The 22,819-nt window shown below is 48.5% G+C and overlaps 1 protein-coding gene across 1 annotated transcript; it reads left to right on the forward strand.

The window, feature by feature from the left end:
* The first annotated feature begins 3,090 nt into the window (after window positions 1-3,090).
* PSMB1 (proteasome 20S subunit beta 1) lies at window positions 3,091-21,009 on the forward strand. Its single transcript, XM_082730443.1, has 6 exons — window positions 3,091-4,441; window positions 6,885-6,992; window positions 10,591-10,672; window positions 13,317-13,446; window positions 18,957-19,063; window positions 20,715-21,009. The coding sequence occupies exons 1-6, from the start codon at window positions 4,329-4,331 to the stop codon at window positions 20,898-20,900; spliced, it is 726 nt and encodes a 241-aa protein (XP_082586569.1). The 5' UTR covers window positions 3,091-4,328; the 3' UTR covers window positions 20,901-21,009.
* Window positions 21,010-22,819: the final 1,810 nt, after the last annotated feature.

The following is a 22,819-nucleotide window of genomic DNA, read 5'->3' on the forward strand; positions in this document are numbered from 1 at the left end:
TTGACCAACAATTCCAGAAAACTTTTTTTTTAATAGAAAGAAAAACAGAATTTCAGTCTTATACAAGTATACTTTTAAAATCCATTCATTTCCATCTTAGTTTTGAGCACACATAAAATTAGTTTTTCCCATTTGAAAAACACAAACCTTCAAAAACCTTCCACAACTTTTTCATTCAGATTTTGTCCTAAGCCTTTTTTTCTAAATAACCAGTCTCCTTTTAGGACAAAATTACTTTCTTTTACCTGAAGAAAAGTGTATTCTCTTTTCTCTTTTCTAAGATTTATTTATTTATTTATTTATTTGAGAGAGGGAGCGAGAGCTAGCACGAGCAGGATGAGGGAGAAGCACACTCCCAGGGCAGGGTGAGAGACGCTCAGGACTCTGGGATCGTGACCCGAGCTGAAGGCTTCATGACTGAGCCACCCAGGCGCCCCATTCTCATTTCTATTTCTTTTTTTTTTTTTTTTAAGAGAAATCAGGGAGATTGCCACCTTTTTTTTTTTTTTAAGATTTTATTTATTTGACAGCAAGAGAGAGAGCACAAGTAGGGGGAGCAGCAGGGAGAGGGAGAAGCAGGCTCCCCGCTGAGCAGGGAGCCCGATGTAGGACTTGGTTCCAGAACCCTGGGATCTTGACCTGATTTGTTTAACTGACTGAGCCACCCAGGCGCCCCTCCCCCCATTCTTACACATCTCTTTCTTTCCTACATAAGGAGTTGCTTTCCTTATTTCCATCAGTCTTCACTACACTTAGCAGAATTTGAACTCTTAGAAACCTTGTGAAAATTAAGTAGTAACCAATTGTGAACTGTTACACCAGGATTCTGCAGGGGGCAAATTTATTAATACATTTCATAATTTCTAAAAACATATGTATTATAGCACAATCTTTCAATTAAGTATAAACTGTGTTTATTAGCAGACCCAAGTTTCTCTGTATTAAGAAGCCAGAAGCAGATAAGCCTGTTTATCAAATAATGTTTTAGTATATTATCTTATTTAGAAAAGAATTACATATCCAGTAAGTTCAGCCCAATTTATCATTTAACTTAGCAAAAGTTCAAGGTTGCCAAAGATTTTGAAAGCTATATGCCTTTTTATTTATTTAACCTACTTGATTATAACAATTACTTATGAAAACTTTATGAGACAGACAAAAAAGTCATTTTTGTTGACAATACAACAGATACAGTATGATTTTTTTTTTTTTAAGATTTTATTTATTTATTTGACAGACAGAGATCCCAAGTAAGCAGAGAGGCAGGCAGAGAGAGAGGAGGAAGCAGGCTCCCCGCGGAGCAGAGAGCCGGACGTGGGGCTTGATCTCAGGACTCTGGGATCATGACCTGAGCCAAAGGCAGAGGCTTTAACCCACTGAGCCACCCAGGCGCCCCCATAATGACTTTAATTAATAAACTCAGGTAGAGTAAAAGCTAATGTATTGTATTCCATGTAGATAACTCTAAAAACATGTTTATTTTAATTAAACCAACAGCACTGAATTAGGTTTAATACTGGACACGTCACACTTGCATCCACTAAAAGACCACTGATTTGTTCCCCGCTGTCACTTTTTACCTGGGGCACCTGGGGGGGGGGGGGGTCTGAGGTTAGCTCAATTCAAGCCCAGGGTGCCCCTGGGGTTCCTTCACGTTAATTTGGGAGGCGCTTTGGGAGGCACTTTATCCTGAACACCGTTGAGGGGCCCAGCCTCTTGGGGTGCTTTGCACTCCTTGATCATGAGGGGAGAAGGAGCAGCAGCAGAAGCCAGAGGCACCGGCAAGCACCCAGCACGGTGGAGCAGCTGTGTGAGCCGAGTCCCCGGGGGTGCAGAAACAGAAGGAGCAGGAGGTGGAGGCAGAGGTGCAAGGGCACCACCGGAAAGGCTGGGAGCAGATTCAAAGCTTCCAGTAACATTCCCCACCCACCCCTGTTTGTCTCTGGCTCTCTCTGCAAAACAGGTCTTTTCCCTCTGGTAGATTTTCAGCTCGCTGCATCATTTATTTAAAACATGTCCTCATGGGACGCCTGGGTTGGTTAGTCGGTTAAAGGTTTAATGGCTGCCTTGGGGGCACCTGGGTGGCTCAGTGGGTTAAGCCTCTGCCTTTGGCTCAGGCTTTCGGCTCAGGTCATGATCTCAGGGTCCGGGGATCCAGCCCCACATCAGGCTCTCTGCTCAGCGGGGGCCTGCTTTCCCCTCTCTCTCTGCCTCCTTCTGATCTCTGTCATATAAATACATAAAATCTTAGAAAAATAGTTTAAAATTAAAAAAAAAAAAATGGGTGCCTTGGGCTCAGGTCAGGATATTAGGGTCCCGGGGTCTAGCGTCCTGCTCAGCAGGGAGGCTATTTCACCCTCCCCCTCGGCCCCTCCGCCTGCGTGGGTGTGTGTCCCCGCACGCGCGCACACTCTCTCATATAAATGCATAAAATCTTTAAGAAATAATACAAACAATGAAAAGAGACCCTCGTGGACCTTCTTTGGGAACAGAAGTAATACTCCTCCTCTTCCTGGGACCTCGACTCAATGAAGCCCGGAGGGCCTGCCAGCATGGGCCCGCTCTAGAAGTTGGCTTCGCCAGTTAAACTGAAGGCTTCTTCGCTTCTGGTGCCTCCCCGAAGCTGGCGTTTCACCGACGGAACCAAACCAAGATCCCTAATGGGAGGCAGGAATCCAAAGGAGCCATTTAGGGGTCCCCTGACCTCTCCAACTGGTACCCGGGCCCAACCGCGCTCCAGTACAGCTCATCCTTTCCAAGGCTCTCCTCCGAATTCGGCCCGGGGCTTTCAGAGCGCTAGGATGGCGCCTCCCGTTACACACGAGGGTGACACGACACCGCACGGCCGTCCCCCACCCACAGCCAAGCTGATCTGCTCCCCGTCCCCAACGGACGGGCCGTGACTCAGGCCCTTCGGTTCTCCCGGAAGCCGAGGCTTGCGAGGGAGACGCACGGACGGCGCTTCCCGGGACGCGGGCACCGGCACGGCTCCCGACGGGCGGACTGGTCCCGAAGTCGGCCCGCCTCCCCGCGGGCTCCTCCCTCTCCACCGAGACAAAGAGCGAACTCGGCAGCCGGCGTCCCTGGGGCATGAGCGGGGAGTCGGCCGGAGGCGGACCCGGTGTCCTCGGCTGCGGGGACGGCCCCCTCAGACACCCTGCCGACACCAGCGAGCGCGGAGCCGCCTCCCGCGGTCCCGGCCGGGCCCGGTGCGCGCAGACTCGACGCCGCCGCCCCCACGGCATCGCGGCGCAGGCTCCGGCCCGGCTCCCGGAGGGTCCTCGCGCGCACGGCGGCGCCGGCCGTCCGCGGGCCAGGCCGTGCCCAGCGCAGCCGCCGTCCTCCTCCTCGCGTGCCCCGCGGCGCCGCCCGCACCCGCGTCCGTCCGGGCTGGAAGCTCCGCGCGCCACGCGCCGACCCCTGCCCCCGCGGGACGCGGCGAGGAGCGAGTCACGCACACACGCGAGCGGGCCGGACAGGGTCGCGCAGGGGCCGCCGCAGAGGCCGCAGAGGCCCGCGCGCCGACTCGCACGGGGTCCGGGACCCGAGCCCCGCCCCCAGCCCCGCCCCCGCGGGACGGGACGCGCGTTCCGCTGCGCAAGCGCGGAAGACTCCCTCCCGCCAGGCTGTCCGCGGGCTTTCGGGGCGGGGACAACCCGGCCGCTCCGAACCGGGGAAGCCGGGCCGCCCCCACTCTCCCGCGCCCGGGCTGTGCCGAGGCTCCAGCCCGCGCCGGGACCGCTTGCTTCTGCAGCGGGGCCGGGCAACGCCCACAGAGCAGTCGAGCTTCCACAGTCCCGCCAATTTTCTTGTAGGGTCAGACTTTGAAATTTTTGTCCACCAGGCGTGAAGTCCAGTGTTTTCTTGGGAAAGTTAAACCTTTCTTAGGGAGAAAAAAGAAATCTGGCGGCCTCCTCGGAAGAGGGGGCGCCTGGCTCTCCACGGGAGCAACGACAGCCGCGAGATACAGCGGCCGGTAGGAGCGCTGCCGGAGCCGGAAGTGAGGGGACTTCCGGCCGGGCGCCCTGTCGCCGTGAGACCGCGGGAGCCGCCGGAGCCGGAAGTGACGGGACTTCCGGCCGGGCGCCCTGTCGCCGTGAGACCGCCGGAGCCGGAAGTGAGGGGACTTCCGGCCGGGCGCCCTGTCGCCGTGAGACCGCGGGAGCCGCCGGAGCCGGAAGTGACGGGACTTCCGGCCGGGCGCCCTGTCGCCGTGAGACCGCGGGAGCCGCCGGAGCCGGAAGTGACGGGACTTCCGGCCGGGCGCCATCTCGCCGTGAGACAGCAGCCGCCGCCGCCGGAGCCGTCGGAGCCGCCCCCGCCGTGCGATGCTGTCGACCGCCGTAGGGCGCTGGGGACCCGGCCGAGACCCGGCGATGGAGCCCGCCAGCACCGCGGGCCCCGTGCAGCTGCGCTTCTCGCCCTACGCTTTCAACGGAGGGTAACGGCCCGAGAGCCTCGCTTTCCCCCGTCCGTCTACAGGCTGTCGGCGGCCTTGGCGGCCCCCGCGCTGCCCCGCCGGCCCCCCTCTCCGTGCGCCGCGGGCGCGGCTGCGGCCTCGCTGCGTCGCCTTGCCGGCCGGTGGCTCGTGCCGCAGCGAGGCCGTGGGCCGCAGTGCAGGCCCGGCCGGGACCCCGAGGCTCTCCGCGCCGTCTGAGCGGGGCTCCGGCCGGACGGCGAGGCCGCGGGGTGGCCGCCGCTGCTCCTGGGGGCCGATGGGTCAGCGTCGGGACGCGCTGGTCGTGGGCGCGTCGCCAGCGGAACCTCGCTCGGCGTTTTACGGGAAGGCTCGGTGCTTGCGTCCGGGACTCCGCTCGCTTCGGGGAAACGGGAGCGGAGCGGCCCTTGCGATGCCGCCGCCCTCCGCTGTCCGTCTGCGCCGGCGGCTTCACGCCGGTGCTTCCTGCGCGGCGCGCGGGGGCGCGGGGCGACCGGCGGGAGGCGGCGCTCGGGGCGCGTCCGTAGCTTCCCCCGCCGCGGTTCGGGCGGACCCGGTTCTTGGCGACGGCCCGGGGTCCGTCGTGTCCGGACGGGTCGGACCCGGGGCGGCTCTCGCGTAGCCTTGTGGCTGCGGCTGGGGCGCGGTGCGGTGCGGCTTCTCGCCGCCGGACCGCATCACCGCGCGGGCCAGTCCGGCGCAGACGCTGCGGGGCCGGGGAGCGCAGTCCGCGGCCGCTCTCGGCGTAGCCGCGCCCGCTCCCCGCAGCGCAGCCGGTTGGGCCGCGGTCCTGGCTCCCCTCGCCGTGGGAGGACGACTCCCGAACGGGGCTGCCCGGCCCAGCCTCTCTCGAGTCCCTCCTCTTGGGCTTCTTGTTTGCTTATTACTTGTTTTTCCTTTGGGGCTTCTTAGTTGAAACCTTTCTCCCTCGACTTTCGCTGTCGCCGTGACCCAGGTCGCCAGAACCAAAACCGAGCCCGTCATTCCTCAGCCCCGTCTTTGCAGTCCTAACGGATGCCACATCCTGCTTGACCCGGTTGAGAGTCTTGGCCATCCCAGCTGCCTCTTGCACTTCTGGCACGTTTGGTAGTTCCAGAAACTTGCCCAGTTTGCGTGTTTCCCGTGTCCCCGCTTCTCCGGGTCGCACTGCGGCCGCGCTCCTGCATCCGTCTTCCTGGGGCAGCGCTCCTGGCCCAGGAGCCTTCGTAAAACCACTCGGCCCTGCACTGGAACTTGAGGGTGTTGTGAAGTCACCCGCGCGCCCTGCCCATAAGCCCTCGGTGCTTCCCCGAGCTCACAGCGAAAGGAGCACCTGAGTGAGTTGTGTGTAGTTTCTGGATACTCCCGGGTCCCTTTATTCTTTGTCCGCGGGACCGGAATGCCGCCCTTTTGTACTTAGAGCTTCAGGGCGCGTCGGCCTCAGTGAAGGGAACCGACCGTGTCCTGAAGGCTGGTCGTCTGTGAAGCATTGTGCTGGGTGCTGTGATCCCTGTCGTTCACCCCGGCAGTCGTCCTGTTACTCGGGAACGGTTACTGCCCGCGTGAACTTGGGCCACTCGGCCGCGGCCGCCACTGAGCCAGGAAGTGGCAAGGCGGGGTCTCCAGTATCTCCGGAGCTCAGGATCCCCGGGATCACACCCTCCTTCCTCCCACCTACGCCACAGCAATCACCGCTAACACGGCAGGACCCGTTATGTTTCAGGCCCGAGTGAAAGGGCTTTACAGTCATTAACTCCTTTAATTCTTGCACGATCCTGATAGGTAGTAACTGTTAGGATCTCTGATGTGTGGATGAGGACACGGAGGCCTTGGGATGTTAAGCAGCTGACCCACAGTCCGGAGAGATCCGGAATTAGAACTGGATAAACTTCTTTGGAATTCGTCCTTCAGGCCTTTTCAGTAAACTGTTAGCAAAAATCATACACAGTAAGAGGAAAGGTTTGGGTTTTGCTCATTCATTTCCAACAGATGCTGTTTACTAAGAGCTTGGATGTGAAGGAATGAAAACCACTGAGCCCTCCTTTCAGCTCAGAGGGCTTTTGTGTTGGTACCACTGTCTGTCCCTCATCCCCTGGGCAGGACTAGGGTCCAGTTTTGTGATATCAGTATCTTGCACAAGGTCAGTATTTAATGTTTTTGATGTTGTTATGTATTGATGATGTTATGAGAAGCCAGTGGTTTTTCTGTTACCTTCTGTTAAGTGACTTCTGCTCTGATTTAGGCGTATGTTTTTCAGGGAGTACTTAAATTTTTCTTTCCCAGATGACTCATAGGAAGGGGTCTTTTCCCTCTGGTGTTTCATCTTTCATCTGAGTTCTGCTCTTGCTCAAATCCCATGGGTTTTATTCCAATATATGCTACAGGTAACTGTCCTCTAGAGAGAGGTGCTATTAATCATCCACAAATATTCATTAATTTTTGTGTCCCCCCCCCCACCCCCCCGCAGAACTGTATTGGCAATCGCTGGAGAAGATTTTTCGATTGTTGCTTCTGACACTCGATTGAGTGAAGGGTATTCGATTCACACCCGGGATAGCCCCAAGTGTTACAAATTGTAAGTAAATATTTCTAGGGATGCATTTCCCAATGCCTTGTGGTGGTGTACTGCTGTAAGAGATCCCACTTCTAAACAGTTTATTTCATGAGATTTTAGATTGCGTATTTAGAGCTTAGTTTGCATTTTTGTTAGAAAATTGCTTTCTGAATGCGTATTTCTTAATAATTCAGTGTGTAGTCTTCATGGTATTTGTTGTACTGGCAGGAAATACTCTTTTCTTTCTTTCTTTCTTTCTTTCTTTTTTTTTGCAGGAAATATTCTTACCTTAACATTTTATCATAAAAATTTTCAAATATACAACAAAGGTGAAAGAGTTTTATAGTGAACACCTGTGTGCTGTCACGTGGCTCTTATTGTTAACATTTTGTATAGTTTCGTTATCACATAGCTTTGCATTCTTTTTTTTTTTTTTTTTTAATTTATTTATTTATCAGAGAGAGAGGGAGAGAGAGCGAGCACAGGCGGACAGAATGGCAGGCAGAGGCAGAGGGAGAAGCAGGCTCCCTGCGGAGCAAGGAGCCCGATGTGGGACTCGATCCCAAGACGCCGGGATCATGACCTGAGCCGAAGGCAGCTGCTTAACCAACTGAGCCACCCAGGCGTCCCGCTTTGCATTCTTTTATGTGTTAACCCATTGCATGTTTTTTTAATCTCCCACTTTTTTTTTTTAACCAGAACATTTACCCAGAATCTAAGCAGCTGTATCTGTGAGCCACAGTCTTAATGGGCTAGCTATATTTTTTCTAAACCATGAAAATGAAATATGCACTGATGGGCGTTGGTTTGTAGTTCACATTTTTGGAAACAGTTACAAATGGTGGTTAATTCTTAAGTTAGTCCACAAGAGCCTGTTAACCCTGAATTGTAATAGGAATGGATTGATGGGGTTCAAGTCCTTTGGATCGAGCCCTGTGTTATGAGTAGGTAAAGAAGAGGGTTCTGTCTCCCTTCCTGGGCCAGGCCCAGCCTACACCCTATCCTAAAGAACAACTGATGGTTGTCTTCATCTTCCCAGTCCTCTTCATGTACTCTTTTCTTTCCCCTCTATGAGACTTTGAGAGAGCACGCATGCATGCACGAGAAAACATGCACAGGGGGCAGAGGGAGAAGCGGGCTCCCTGCCGAGCAGGGAGCCCAACACAGGACTCCATCCCAGGACCCTGGGATCGTGACCTGAGCTGGAGGCAGGCGGTTAACTGACTGAGCCACCCAGACGCCCCTTCATCCACTCTCCTTCCATCTTTCGATACCCCTTTCTCCTCTCTAATTCATAGTGCATGGATGCTACCTTATTTCTTCTAAGATGTTTCATAATTTGAAAGTAGTAAATGTCACAGATAAAATTTAAGAACCTAACTTTACAAATACCATTGTCATGCAAGGTTCTGCTTATCTTTGTAATGTTCTGCTTTAGCGTGTGTGTTTATGAGGAGAATACCTGTTCTTTTTTCTTTTTATGCAATACTACGGGTATGTAGATAGATAGCACGTTAATAACGTCCTCTATCCTTATCATCCATCTTCAGCACTGAACCATACATAGAGCTGAAACTGCCTGTGTACACCTAATCCCAGGTCCTTTGGGGCTGACTTAGAGCCAAACTTGCTTCTTCCCCACCTGTTGGCGAGTCTGCATTTAGTCTTCATTCTTTGCATGCAGACTCTCCTCCCTTTAATGTGCACCTGAATATCTGGGAGAAGCATCTTAAAGCTCCGAGATTTTGTCCTACTCTTATTGGTATTATTCACTGATCATCTTGATAACTAAAGACACTGCAGCCTTACGGAGGATTGGAGCTCTTTAACTCGGTGGAGTGAGACTGGTTGTAGCGATAGGTCAGGAAATGCTGGTGATGCCCCCAGAGCTGTCAGTTCCCCTGGCTGGACAGGTATGATTTGTATGAATCACTCATAAATCTCTGGAAGGAAGAGTTTATCATGTGACTTCTGCAATTATCTTGATGATATTGATACAGGTTTCCGTATAGATTGATACTGAAATTCAGAAGTCTTTGAGACCTGGTTGAATTTCTTTGGCTCTACCAGAATTTAATCAGTTCCACAGTGGTGGGCATTTAAGTCGCTTTTTGTTTGTTTTATTTACAGAGCCATTAACGTAGCACGTATACTTTCCCAAATAAGCGTGTAGTCATCTTTGCAAACTTACATCAGTATATTTACAGGATAAATTTCTAGCAGTGGAATTACTGAACAAAACTGATGTTCACCTAAATTTTTGCTGGATATGCCAAATGACCCTTTTAAAAAATTAAATTAATATATACTCTTAGCCAGTTATTTATTAGGAGTACCATTTTCCACAGCCTCCCCAGCATTAGGCATTATTAACCAGGCTAATCGATTGAAATCATCTCCTGTGTAGCTTTGGATTTGTGAACAACATGAAGGGTCTTCATATGTTCATGGTGACTTGTGTTTCCTTTTATGTGACTCATTTAACTGTACCAGTTTTCCCGTTTTTTTTTTAATTGAGATGTAATGGACATATACAGTGGTTTCTGGTGTACAACATAATGATTCCATATTGGTGCGTATTGCAAAGTGATCACCACAAGTCAGTGAATACCTGTCACCGTATGTTATTACAGAATTTTTTCTTTTGTTGGGGATTTTTTAAGATTTGTTCCCAGCAACTTTAAAACCTTCAGTACAGTGCTATTAATTCTAGTCATCATGCTGCACATTACATCCCATGATACAGTGTGTTAATACTTTTGATATTGATAGGAGCCCTTTTAGACTAAGGTTAAAATTAGACTTCGGTCATATCTACTGTAGGTTTTCTTTTTTCTTTATCATTTTTCTCTATATAAGTTTTAATTTGAGGGGTACCTGGGTGGCTCAGTGGGTTGTGTGTCCACCTCTTGGTTTTTGCTCAGGTCATGATCTCGCAGTCGAGAGATGGAGCCCTGCGTCAGGTTTACGGCTCAGTGGGGGGTCTGCCAGGGAATCTTTCTCCTTCTCTCTGTCCCTCCCTCTGCTTGCTCACTCGCTCCCTCACTCTCTCAAATAAGTAAGTAAATCTCTTTAAAAATTTTAATTTGTGGGGCACCTGGGTGGCTCAGTTGGTTGAGCAACTGCCTTCAGCTAAGGTCATGATCTTGGAGTCATGGGATCGAGTCCCCCATGGGGCTCCCTGCTCGGCAGGGAGTCTGCTTCTCCCTCTGACCCTCCTCCTTCTCATGCACGCATGCGCGCCCTCTCTGTCTCTCTCTCTCAAATAAATCTTTTAAAAAATATTTTTTGATTTGCTGTGTAGTCAAATTTATGAAACTTCTCTGTGTGTACATTGGGTTGTATCATATTTAAGTAGGTGGCTCCCAACCCAAGATTGTATCACCTGTGTTTTCTGTAGGCCACTCATTCTTTAATTCTTCTAAGTCTTTGATTTGCGTGTAATTAGTATAGAGTAGGGAATAAAGTGATGACCCCCTCCCCACAACAACAAAGGGCTAACTAGTCCCATTACCGTTTGATAAGTAGTGGGAATAGGAGTTTTAAATTTAAAATTGCCCAAGGCGTGTTTTACTTTGTTATCTGACCAGCTCAGTTTCTTGAAATGTGCTTTTTACAGAACAGACAAAACAGTCATTGGATGCAGTGGTTTTCATGGAGACTGTCTTACCCTGACAAAGATTATTGAAGCAAGACTAAAGGTAGATGCCTTCCTTACATGTCTATGCTATGGAAAGTTAATGGCAATTCTTCCACTGTTGGAAGTGTACAGCAGAACTGTCGTTCAGAATAGCGGGAGAAGCTCCAGGTTAGCTGATGAAACTACATGTCGCCCATTCTGAAAATGAAATGATACTGTTCATACAGCCACATGAAAGTAGCATAATGTGAAACCGCAGAATATTCCCTTTGTTAAAATCTCTATGCAATATAAAGGTTCTCTACCCTTTTCAAGGTAGACTGGGAAGGGTTTCTCCAGAAGATAATCTTCAAAAACAAATGTTCTCTGGAGGAGGCAAGCTTCTGCATAGGTGCTTGGTTTGGAATGCCCTTAGCTGACGTGCTTTCTCTCTTTGCGGCATTGCATTCTCAGTCAACAGGATGCAAGAGCAGGAACAGGAGTAGACGAGGCAGGAGTGTTTGGATGAGGAGGTACAACCCAAGCTGTCCTCACCTGCCACCTTGGTAGGCTTCAGTTGACTGCCCGCTAGGGAAGTTTTGATACCTGAGGCGTAGGAGTAGAACAGCAGGAAAGGGTGGTATGAGAAGGAAGTGCGAGAATGAGCCTTTCTAACCTGTCCTGCAGATTCTGGAGGGGCTGACGGTGTCACTGCCTGCATGTTTTTTGTGTGAGATGGGTAGGCATGAGGAACAAAGGAATACTGACTTTCAATAAAAGCAGAGGCACGTTGATTTTTTTCTTAAAGATTTTATTTATTTATTTGAAAGAGGGAGAGAGATCACAAGCAGGCAGAGAAGCAGGCAGAGGGGGAGGGGGAAGCAGGTTCCCTGCTGAGCAGAGAGCGGGATGTGGGGCTCGATCCCAGGACCCTGAGACCATGACCTGAGACGAAGGCAGAGGCCTAACCCTCTGAGCCACCCAGGCGCCCACGTCTGGATTTTTATTAAGCCCTTTGTATGTTCAGCAGTATGTAACTTCCAATCATTTCAAGGAGAGTAGGCTAGGAGTAGTGTAGCCTGTATTAAAATGGGATTTTAGGGGCACCTGGGTAATGCAGTGGGTTAAGTGTCTGACTCTTGGTTTCAGCTCAGGTCATGATCTAGGAGTAGTGAGGTAGAGCGCCACGTCAGGCTTTGCCCTCAGAACAGCGTCTGCTTAAGTTTCTCCCTCTCCCTGCGCTGCTCCCTCCCCTCCGGCCTGTGTGCACGGACATGCTCTCTTTTTCTCTGAAGATAAGTAAAACGGGTTTTATCTGTGAGAGTAACTAGTAAATACATACTCTTCACTGGCAAAAATACAAGGGTGGAGTAGGGTTCACTTCTGTCAGGTGCGCGTCCCAACTGTTAGGTGGTGGTAAGGACACCTGATACGTGAAGAAGTTAGCAGAGGCGGGCACGTTCTATCTTTGCCCGGTTTTGAGTAACACGAGATCATATGCACTTACGAATGATGTCATAGGTACTGGAGTTTGTAATAAATGTAACCTGTTTCTGAATCATTTTGAAATCGCTCGTTGGAGTGTAGACATGATTTCATTCAATAGTTAACCATTTATTAGTAGTATTTGAAATCTTTACATTGAACGCTTCCCTGTACATTTATGGACATGTTTATATGCGTCCTGGTACATACTTTGTAAGTGAAACTTAAAGTACAGAAGTACATGACTAGCAGGGTAGTGTTGTGTTAATAAAATAAACAAGGAACAGTGAATTCAACACAATTACACAATCCTTGAAATTTCTTTCATGTATTATCACATAAATGGTGTGGTGATTAAAGTGTTGATGCTTGGTTTTGAAACAAAGATTATTTTTCCCTTTTTTTTTTTTTTTTTGTATTTTGACTGATTATTTTGGCCTGTATTCTTAAGTGAATCTTTAGAGATGCTTGTTCTGTGGCTCATAAATTTGTGAACTTAAGTTTATTTTATGTTTGTAATTTTTGTAGAATTTCTCTGTTGGATAATTTAGGGTTCCCCAAGACTGCAGTAAATCTGGGATTCAAAATCACAATAAGGTTTGCTTTGGATACTTGTATTCTCCACTGTAGATGCTTTAAGGAGCAAGAGCACTTCCCAGAGTAAGGGTCCCACCCTCACACCTTCTGTTCTCACAGGTATCTGCTCTGCAAAGAGAAGGGCTTGTATCTGGGTCTGATCAAGGGTCAGCAAACTTGACCTGTAAAGGGCCAGAGAGTAATTATTTTCAGCTCTATGGGCCATTGACTCTGCTGTTGCAGTGCGCAGGCAGAGGTAGATCTGAATGAACAAGACTGTTCTAATAAAGCTGTTTTTGCAGAAGCAGTTGGTGGGCTGCATTTGGTCCAACGGTCTAGTTTGCCGACGCCGGCAGAGGTAGAGGAGAGCTGGACTTTAGTCCTCCCAGGTCACCCCATGTAAGCCTCGTGTGTGCATTTGCTCTTGAATGAGTAGTTCCTGAGATAAAGGTGGCATGGAAAATAGCTGAGGGCAGATTTAAAGTTCTTTCCCTTAAAAATTTTTATAGCCCTCCCAGATGGTATGCTAGTATTGCTGTGTGATCACGGAAGAGATGGGCACTCTTTCACCAGGTCGGCGTTCACCCTTTAACTTGATTGTTCCTCGTTCTGGTCTGTAATACAACCTGCCTCTCCATGCCTGTTACTTTCGTTAATACTTGCAGATGTACAAGCATTCTAATAACAAAACCATGACGACCGGGGCGATTGCCGCCATGCTGTCCACAATCCTCTATTCAAGACGTTTCTTTCCCTACTACGTGTACAACATCATCGGAGGACTGGATGAAGAAGGTAGAACCCTTTCATTCTGGAACATGGAGTGGGGGGGGGCATCTTTAGATAATGTGTGTTTCCATGTAGAGTTGAAAAGAACCGTAAAGACCATCTTGCCCAACAGTTTCATTTTTCTTAATTAAAGCAATAAGAAACTGAAGGTAAAAGGAAAGCAAAGAGGTGATCAGCAAATTGTATCCGGAAGCCCTGATAATGACTAGTATTTTCTGAAGATCTCACATGAGTTCAGTAGTAGATCATTAGCATTTGAATCTTATGGAGAGAAAACAGACTTGAAGAAGCTTGATCTAATTATCATTGTACATTCCAAAAATATTTGACTTTTAAGTTTTTAAAAAGCAGTGCCTTAAAAGAAATGTATGCATTTCCAACATTGTATCCTGAATGTATTCAGGACTATCTGGAGGGCCTAAGAAAATCAGTCTCTGTTACTTGACATGCCCATCCTGTTTTTTGATACAAAGCTGTATTACAGAGCAGGGACCCTGGTGGTTTTCACTGGATCTCATTTGGATTGACTTTTGTTCGCTTCCAAAAACCAGACACTATCTCTCAGGACAGATCTGTGCCACCATTTACAGTAGTCCACTGAAAAAAAGTTTTAGAAATGCCCGGCTGATAACAATATATTAAAGTGTATCTCCTGAGAGGGAAAATTTCTGGATGGCAAGCAGTTGGGTTCTTCTCCTGTCCTGTATCCACTTTTTACTCCTGCCCCTTCTGTTCCGTGGGCTTTTCCTTTGTTTTCTTTCTGTCTTAATAGCTGCCCCCAAACGTGGCCTCCGGGAGCATTCTAGTCCTGTTACCTACCGTGGTTTAGATGTAGACAAATTAGGTTGACACAGTGTATTTTGAGGCTTTCAACCTTATTGCAAACTGAGAGGCAATGCAAGGCATGGATGTAGTCTAGCCTCAGGTCATCTTGCCAAACCCAACATGCTGAACACTTTTTTTCACTTAAAGTATGTCTGACTTGAATGTCAAAGTCAGGTTTTAGCAACATTAATAGTAGCTGCCATTGAATTTGAGAACACCAGACAATATCCTTTGAGTTTTACTGAAAGACACACACCAGTTCAGGAATGCTCACATCTACTAAAGGGCAAAGGCAAAGCCAAGGTTTGGGTTTGAATCTGTTTTGAGTTCAAAGCTCTGTTCTTTGATGTTTTGGTGGTATTCTCAGGCATTTCCAACTGTCTTTTTTTTTTTTTTTTTTTTTTTTTTTTAGGATTTTATTTATTTCTTTGACAGAGAGAGAGAAACAGGCCTTTGGCTGAGTAGGGAGCCTGATACGGGGCTTGATCCCAGGACTCTGGGATCATGACCTGAGCCAAAGACAGATGCTTAAGGACTGAGCCACCCAGGCTCCCCTCCAACTCTTTTTAAATCTTCTCTGGTCTGCCCTGATTATCCTTTATGTTTATTCTTATTTTTTAGAGGATTTTATGTGACTAGGAGACTAGGAGAGCAGTGCTCGTAATTGAGACTTTTAGGGTAGGTGGGTCAATGTCTGTCCTCAGGACACTGGGGTCAACGGCTGAACTTAGGACAGTGAGATCAGTGGTTGTCCTTAGGGCACTAGATCCAACAACTGCCTTTCGGGATAGGCAGTTCAGTAGCCGTCCGCTCTGACCTCTGCGCTGTTACGTCTCTACTTACAGTCATGCTTTAAAAATCACCCCCCCCCCCAGGGGTGCCTGGGTGGCTCCGTGGGTTAAAGCCTCTGCCTTTGGCTCAGGTCATGATCCCAGGATCCTGGGATCGAGCCCCGCATTAGGCTCTCCGCTCAGTGGGGAGCCTGCTTCCCTCTCTCTCCCTGCCTGCTTGTGATCTCTCTCTGTCAAATAAATAAATAAAATTTAAAAAAAAAAAAAATCACCCCCCCCCCGCCCGTGGCCCAGTTAAAAATGGCTTTAGTTTTTCTGAAACAAAAACAGTAGTACTGTAGAAGTTTTGAATAGTATGAGAAGATACAGGAATGAGAGTAGTAATCACGCCAAGCTTCTACTTTGAGAGGAGTTCTATTAAACTTCTGGTGAGCATGCTTCCAGATATCTTGGCGGTCGTGTGTGCTTGTGCGCTGTGTAAGTAGAGTGTGTAGTGCATGCGTCTGTACATGGGATGTGTTGTCACGGAGACAGTTTCATGCCAGTGAGTAAAGATCCGTAATGAATCGCTGACTGACTTACATAGGTTGTAGCCCCACCGGCATTCACCTAGCAGTCCTCTGAAGGTCATTTCAGTTGTTTGCGGTTTCCGTAATGGAAACAATGTAATGAACATTCTTGTACTTACAGTTTTGTAAACTTCTTTTTTTTTTAAAGATTTTATTTATTTATTAGAGAGAGAGGGAGAGAGAGTGAGCACAGGCAGTCAGAATGGCAGGCAAAGGCAGAGGGAGAAGCAGGCTCCCTACCAAGCAAGGAGCCCGATGTGGGACTCAATCCCAGGACGCTGGGATCATGACCTGAGTCGAAGGCAGCTGCTCAACCAACTGAGCCACCCAGGCGCCCCAGAGTTTTGTAAACTTCTTAACTACTTAAACCTCCCTGGAAAGATTCCCGGACGTTCAGTTGCTGGGTCAGAGAAGACATATTTTTGTCATGTTGATGCCATCCCTGGCTTGCTCTTCAGAAAGGCCTTTGTAGCTGGGGCGTGAATACCTAGGAGGGGTTTTAGGTCTGTAATGTATGCAGTGGATGCCTCCCAGGAGTTTTTGGTTTTTGTTTTTTTAAGATTCTATTTATTTATTTGACAGAGATCACAAGGAGGCAGAGAGGCAGGCAGAGAGAGAGGAGGGGAAGCAGGCTCCCTACTGAGCAGAGAGTCCGACGTGGGACTTGATCCCAGGACCCTGAGATCATGACTTGGGCCGAAGGCAGAGGCTTAACCCACTGAGCCACCCAGACACCCCTCCCAGGAGTGTTTTGTCTCTTACATTTTGGGGGTGTCTAGCTATGGCAGAATTTTCTGAATTGCATATGGTCCAGGCTAATGGTCCTTTTTTTTTTTTTTTTTTAATGACTTTGAGTGTCCTACCTTGTTAGGACTCTCCCTTTTAGGGTTTATGTTTATATCTTTCTAGGTCTTGTTTTGACTTTATTTTTTACATTGAAGCTGTTGTGCTTTTTTGATTGGGCATTATGGTGAGGAAAAAGCACCCTATCTATAGTCAAGACTCATGCCATTCTTTTTTTTTTTTTTTTAAAGATTTTATTTATTTATTTGACAGAGAGGGATCACAAGTAGGCAGAGAGGCAGGCAGAGAGAGAGAGAGGAGGAAGCAGGCTCCCTGCCGAGCAGAGAGCCCGATGCGGGACTCGATCCCGGGACGCGAGATCATGACCTGAGCCGAAGGCAGCGGCTTAACCCACTGAGCCACCCAGGTGCCCAAGACTCATGCCATTCTGCTCTGATGTTACACATGTGTCTCTTGCCTTTGTTAAGTCGGGGGAAGGTCTTCAAAGCTCTGGTCTTCAACTTACCCCACCCTTCTTTTCCTTCAGTGTGTTGTGTGTAGCTCTTTCTGAGATTGGTTCTGCCTTTGGTTAAAAACTGGGCTCGTTTCACTTGTGGCCTCTTGGCCTGCTGAGAGATAGAGTGACTCTTTGGCTTTGTACTTGCTGTCCCTTTTTCGTGTGCTGAAGTTAGTGAACTGGCCACTGGGATGTCCATCTTGTCCCACACTTGCTCTCAGCAGAAACACTCCCCGGGTTCTTCTGGGCGACCTCAGCACCTCAGACGCTGCCTTCTCAGCCGAGAGGTGTAAGTGATTCTGCCTCCGAGAAAGCGCACACCGCTGAGCGCAGCAGAGGCCCGTGGGGGGAGACAGCTGTCCTCGTCTCCCGTTTCCCAGGTGTTTAAGTTCTGGTGTGATGTGTTTTCTAGACCACAGGTGTCATTTTTAAGACCTACCTCGTAAATGACCCATGATGTCTCACACCCAAAACACAGTTGTTTTAAAAAAAAATGACAGTGGCAAGTGTGCTCGGTAACAGATTCAGTACCGAAGGCTACCAGATGATTCCCTTCCTTTCTTGCCTCCAGTCCCACAGAGAGAACCAACTACAGTTTGCAGGTTATCTCACCGTGCTTTTTGTGTGCTTGTACAAGTACGTATATGTTTTCCCTACGCTTCTAAACAACAGGACTGTGCTACAGGTATTAAAGGGCTCTTCATTGCACATCGTCTGGTGGCTGTGGGCCGTGGGGCAGTCCCATCTCCCTCTGCATTCCGGGTTGTGCTGGTGAAAATACGCCTTCCTGTAGGTAGATCTGATCTACAGTGGGATTGTTACTGGGTCATAGGGTGTGTACCTTTCCATTTAAATGGGTACTACTGCCAGATTGCTGTTTCAAAAGTCATAGCAATTTATGCACCCTTCAGGAGAGCCCGAGAGGCCCATTTTTCCACCCCTTGTAGTGCTCTGTCACTGCTGTCAAGAGTGGGTGCCTTCAGGGGTGCCTGGGCGGCTCAGTCAGTGAAGTCGCCGCCTTCAGTCCAGGTCATGATCCGCAGCGGCTCCCTGCTCAGCAGGGAGTCTGCTTCTCCCTCTGCCCCTCGCCCCTGCTCCTGTGCGTACGTTCTCATCTCTTTCTCCACCGAATAAAATATCCAAAAAAAAGAAGAAAGAAATGTGTACATCCAGATTCTGGTTTGGTAGTTTTGTTTTGTTTTGTTCTGTTTTGGTTTTTGTTTTTGCAATACTGATCAATTCCAGTAGTACAGAGCAGAGTGATGACGTTTTAGGCAGAAACTTTTGCCTGTGGTGGTTGTGTTTTTCTGAAATTTTTCCTTTATTAGAATCAGGTTTTTTTATAGTGTTGATGCTAAAGAGTGTGCTACTGCTTAGTTTAAAAACACAGTGAGGGGTATCTGGGTGGCTCAGTCGATTAAGCGGATTCCTTCAGCTCAGGTCATGATCCCAGGGTCCTGGGATCAAGCCTGGGATGGGATCCCTGTTCAGCGGGAAGGTGCTTCTCCCTCTCCCTCTGCCTGCCACTCCCCCTGCTTGTGCGCGCTCTCTCTCTCTCTGTCAAATAAATACTTTAAAAAAGTAAAAACACACAGTGAATCTTCTTTGTGATTGTTCACATTCAGCAGAAGAATTTTAACTCAAGTCGGTGCTAGAAGTGCACTAGTTCATTTGTTAGGACTGTTGAGGAGCTTGGTGCAGAACTCAGAGCAGGAGCTGTGACTCACCAGTGTGCCTGCGAGACCACAAATGTACTGGGAGCCACTGGGCGATCCACGATGTCCCCCTGATGACAGCAGGGAGCTCCAGGGGCAAAAACACCATCAGGAAGCAGGAACGGGCAGGTGTGCCTCTGACCACATTCTGGGAAGAGGGGAGCAGAGCCCTGGCTATCACAGCGGATGTACTTCTTACCGAATTTGGCTGGAATTTTAGTCACGTGCATAGTTCCACTTCGACTAGGGTTATTCTTGCTGTGATCTGGGATTGTGGTCAGGATGGACCCCTATAGAGATTGTTTTATTCTTTCAGGGAAGGGAGCCGTGTATAGCTTTGACCCTGTAGGGTCCTACCAGAGAGACTCGTTCAAGGCTGGAGGCTCAGCCAGTGCCATGCTCCAGCCCCTGCTTGACAACCAGGTAAGAGACTGCATCCATGTTGCATGTGATGTTGACACAAAGTGCTTTCCTCTGCGTTCTCCTCTTTGCCAGCGGAGGAGAATGGAGACATCAGGGCTTTCTTGTGTGTCCCTGCTGAATATGTTTGGCTGATTTTCCCTACCCCAGTCTTCCTGTCTCTGTTTGGCTGGCTATCTTGTGGCCTCTTTCTGCCCCACGGCGGTAGCATCTTCTGTGTTCTATGAAGTCCAGGCTCTGGTGTCTACAGTGGTTAGTGATTGCTCCATGTTTTCAGTTCTCTGGCACCTTTCCCTGAAGATCTTGAAAATAACCTTTCTCCTGGGAGCCCTCCTACACCGTTGGTGGGAATGCAGGCTCGGGCAGCTACTCTGGAAAACAGCATGGCGGTTCCTCAAAAAGTTGAAAATAGAGCTACCCTTCCAACACAGGAATCGCACTACTGGGTATTTACCCTAAAGATACAAATGTAGTGATACGAAGGGACACGTGCACCCGAATGTTTATAGCAGCAACGTCCACAATAGCTAAACTACAGAAGGAGCCCAGATGTCCATCAGCAGATGAATGGATAAAGAAGATGTGGTCCATATACACAATGGAATACTATGCAGCCATCAAAAGAAATGAAATTTTGCCATTTGGGACGACGTGGATGGAACTAGAGAGTATTATGCTGAGTGAAATAAGTCAATCAGAGAAAGACAACTATCATAGGATTTCTCTGATCTGAGGAATTTGAGAGGCAGGTGGGGGGTTTTGGGGGGTAGGGAAGGAAGAAATGAAACAGGGTGGGATCAAGAGGGAGACAAACCACGAGACTCTTGATCTCAGGAAACAAACCGAGGGCTGCTGGAGGGAGTTGTGGGTAGCGGTGGGGAGGCTGGGTAAGGGTCACTGGGGAGGGTACCTGCTGTGGTGAGTGCTGTGAGCTGTGTTCGCCTGATGATTCACAGACTGTACCCCTGGGACAAATCATAAATTACATGTTAATTTTTTTTAAAGATTAAAAAATATATATCTTTCTCCCCATATTCACCATTTTTCTGTCACCTAATTTTGTATTCTAACTTCAAAGTACATTTTTTAATTTACCCCTTTTCTGTTACTGTTGCCTAAATTGAGGCCTGCATTTCCCAGCATCCTTTTGCCTCCAGGCTTCCTTCCTTGTGCTTCTGAAGTGTATCACAGATGTGTAGCCACTGGTGTGTGCTGCTTCTCTGCCGCGTCTCCTGCCACTCTTCTTTACACCCGCACCTCCGGTGTGGTGTGCCTGCTCCGTCACCAGGCCTTGGGTCCGCAGTGTCACTCCCCTCTGACTGTGGCTCACCCTTCCCACTCCTGCACCCAAGTGTCTTCTGCCAAAGCCTTTCCCATCAGGCGACCTAGTTACGGCAGCTCCGGCTCTCCTGGCTCTTTTTCCTTCTTGCTGGGAGCACACTGGGGCCCGCAGCTCTGCTTTCGTATGTCCTCTCTAGGCTGTGTGTGCTCCTCAGGAGCAGGAGCTCTGTCTTAGTGAATGAGTGTCAGGTGTCACTGCTTTTCAGCTCGCAGACATACCAGGTTTGGGTGATCTGTTCGTTGCGAATCCTCAGATACTTGAAGGCATTCCTACTGTCATGTGATGACTCAGCCACCTTTCCTGTCCCACCAGGTTGGTTTCAAGAACATGCAGAACGTGGAGCATGTCCCACTGTCTTTGGACAGAGCCATGCGGCTCGTGAAAGACGTCTTCATTTCTGCGGCTGAGAGGGACGTGTACACCGGGGACGCGCTCAGAATCTGCATTGTGACCAAGGAGGGCATCAGGGAGGAGACCGTTCCCCTGAGGAAGGATTGATTTCTGTGCTGTTATCCTTATCACTTCAGAACTGGTGAATTTTGTATCTTGGAAGAAGACTGTTTGACTAATGTGCTTTATTAAAAAATAAAGGCTGAAGTAAGCAGTGTGTTATAACTTGTGGTCTCTAAGCAGGACAGATCTAGAAAGTAGAATTTCTTTTTTCCTTCCATTTCCTTTTTCAAAGATTTAATTTATGTGAAAGAGCGAGTGAGTGACAGCATGAGCAAGGGGAAGGAGAGAAGCAGACTCCCGGCTGAGCAGGGAATTCGATGTGGGGCTCAATCCCAGGACCCTGGGATCATGACCTGAGCCGAAGGCAATCATCTGTCAACTGAGCCACGCAGGCGCCCCTTCCTTTCTTTCTCTGCTTCTCATATTTTTCTGTCTTCCAGAGCTATTTTTGTATTTTAATCCTTTTTTAATTTTTAGATTTTTTTTTTTAACAAGCTCTGCGTCCAATGTGGGGCTCAAACTCATGACCCCAAGATCAGGAGTTACATACTCCACTGACTGATCCAGCCAGGCACCCCTGGTTTTGTATTTAAAAGATGAAAAAACAAACAGGTCCTGTCAGTTTTTCCCTTCTATTTATTTTTCCAAAGGTTTTATTTGAGAGACAAATAGAGGACAAGCACGGGAAGAGAGAAGCAGACTCCCCGCTGAGCAGGGAGTCTGAGATCATGACCTGAGTTGAAGGCAGAGGCTTAACCAACTGAGCTACTCAGGAGCCCCTTTTTTTCTATTTATGAGCAAGAAATTTTTCTGGAAAAGATGACTCTCTCAGTTGGCTGCTCACTGCATAATGACAAGCCCTTGTGACAAAGAGGGTTTTTGGAATTTAGTCCACCCAGCTTACCTTAAAGCAACTTCAAAGCCATCTCGGTTTTATTAATGAATGTGAATGAAATGTCTTAAAATTTCCGATCCGTGGAGTGGCTAAGCAGTCTGAAATGGCTGTGTGGGAGGAAAATTCAAATCAACCAGAACAGAAGAAAATGACCAAAGCAAAGAGCCCTTCAAATCAGCTTTAGCCAGACATCAGCAGGAAGAATTTTTGTAAACACTGTAAGAATATCAAATCCGAGGGCACCTGGGTGACCTAGTCGGTTAAGTGTCGGACTCTTGATCTCAGCTCAGGTCTCGATCTCAGGATCGTGAGATCAAGCCCTGCTTTGGGCCCCATGCTGGATGTGGAGCTTGCTAAAAAAAATAAATAAATAAAAATTCGAGACCTAAACTTCGGTAGAGCTAAAGTAGTATCCGTTTAGGACAATTAAATAAATTTCATCTCCACTACATAAAATGGGAGCCATTTTCTTGGTGTTGAGCAAGTCAAATGGTACGGTCTGACCTAGGGGTTGTGATTGGTTTTGTGGTGTATTAACGACAGCGGGGTTTTCTTGTTGGCCTCCTGTTAACTAAAATTATCAAAACTCTAAGAGATACGTATTTTAAAATTTGGTGAGAAGTCCATTGATGTGTCACCTGAAAGCTCATGACCCAGGAGAGGTGATGTGTGAGGAAGGCCCTGTCCCAGCTCAGCAGTTGGGCTGAGAGCCCATTTTCCCTTGTACCTTTTCTGTTCATGCCCCGGGCAGATCAGATGATGCCCACACTGGGCGGGGCACCTGCTTTACTCCGTGCACCAATTCTAATGCTGATCTCACTCAGAAGTGCCCACAGACACCTGAAAGTAATACTTGGCTAGATATCTGGGCGCCCTGCGATCTGGGCAGGCTCACCTAAAACTAGTCCTTACAATTTTACAAACTAGGTATGCTTTTTGTTTCAAAGGAGTTTCCATTGATTTGGAGATTCAGTTCTCCACTATTTAAAAAATATAAATTTGTGTGTCTAGAATTTTCTATAAGGTCCCCACCTCCAAAGATTGCTAGGGAAGTTTTACAAATTTCATG

Source organism: Mustela nivalis (genome assembly GCF_964662115.1).
Source record: "Mustela nivalis genome assembly, chromosome: 5".
In the NCBI taxonomy this organism is placed as follows: Eukaryota; Metazoa; Chordata; class Mammalia; order Carnivora; family Mustelidae; genus Mustela; species Mustela nivalis.

What these genes read in the sequence shown, in the direction of transcription:
- PSMB1 (XM_082730443.1), top strand. Translation starts at nt 4,329, where the DNA reads ATGCTGTCGACCGCCGTAGGGCGCTGGGGACCCGGCCGAGACCCGGCG. An exon ending in CCCTACGCTTTCAACGGAGG is followed by an intron (nt 4,442 to 6,884) that starts GTAACGGCCCGA and finishes ACCCCCCCGCAG; the next exon opens with AACTGTATTGGCAATCGCTG. An exon ending in AGCCCCAAGTGTTACAAATT is followed by an intron (nt 6,993 to 10,590) that starts GTAAGTAAATAT and finishes TGCTTTTTACAG; the next exon opens with AACAGACAAAACAGTCATTG.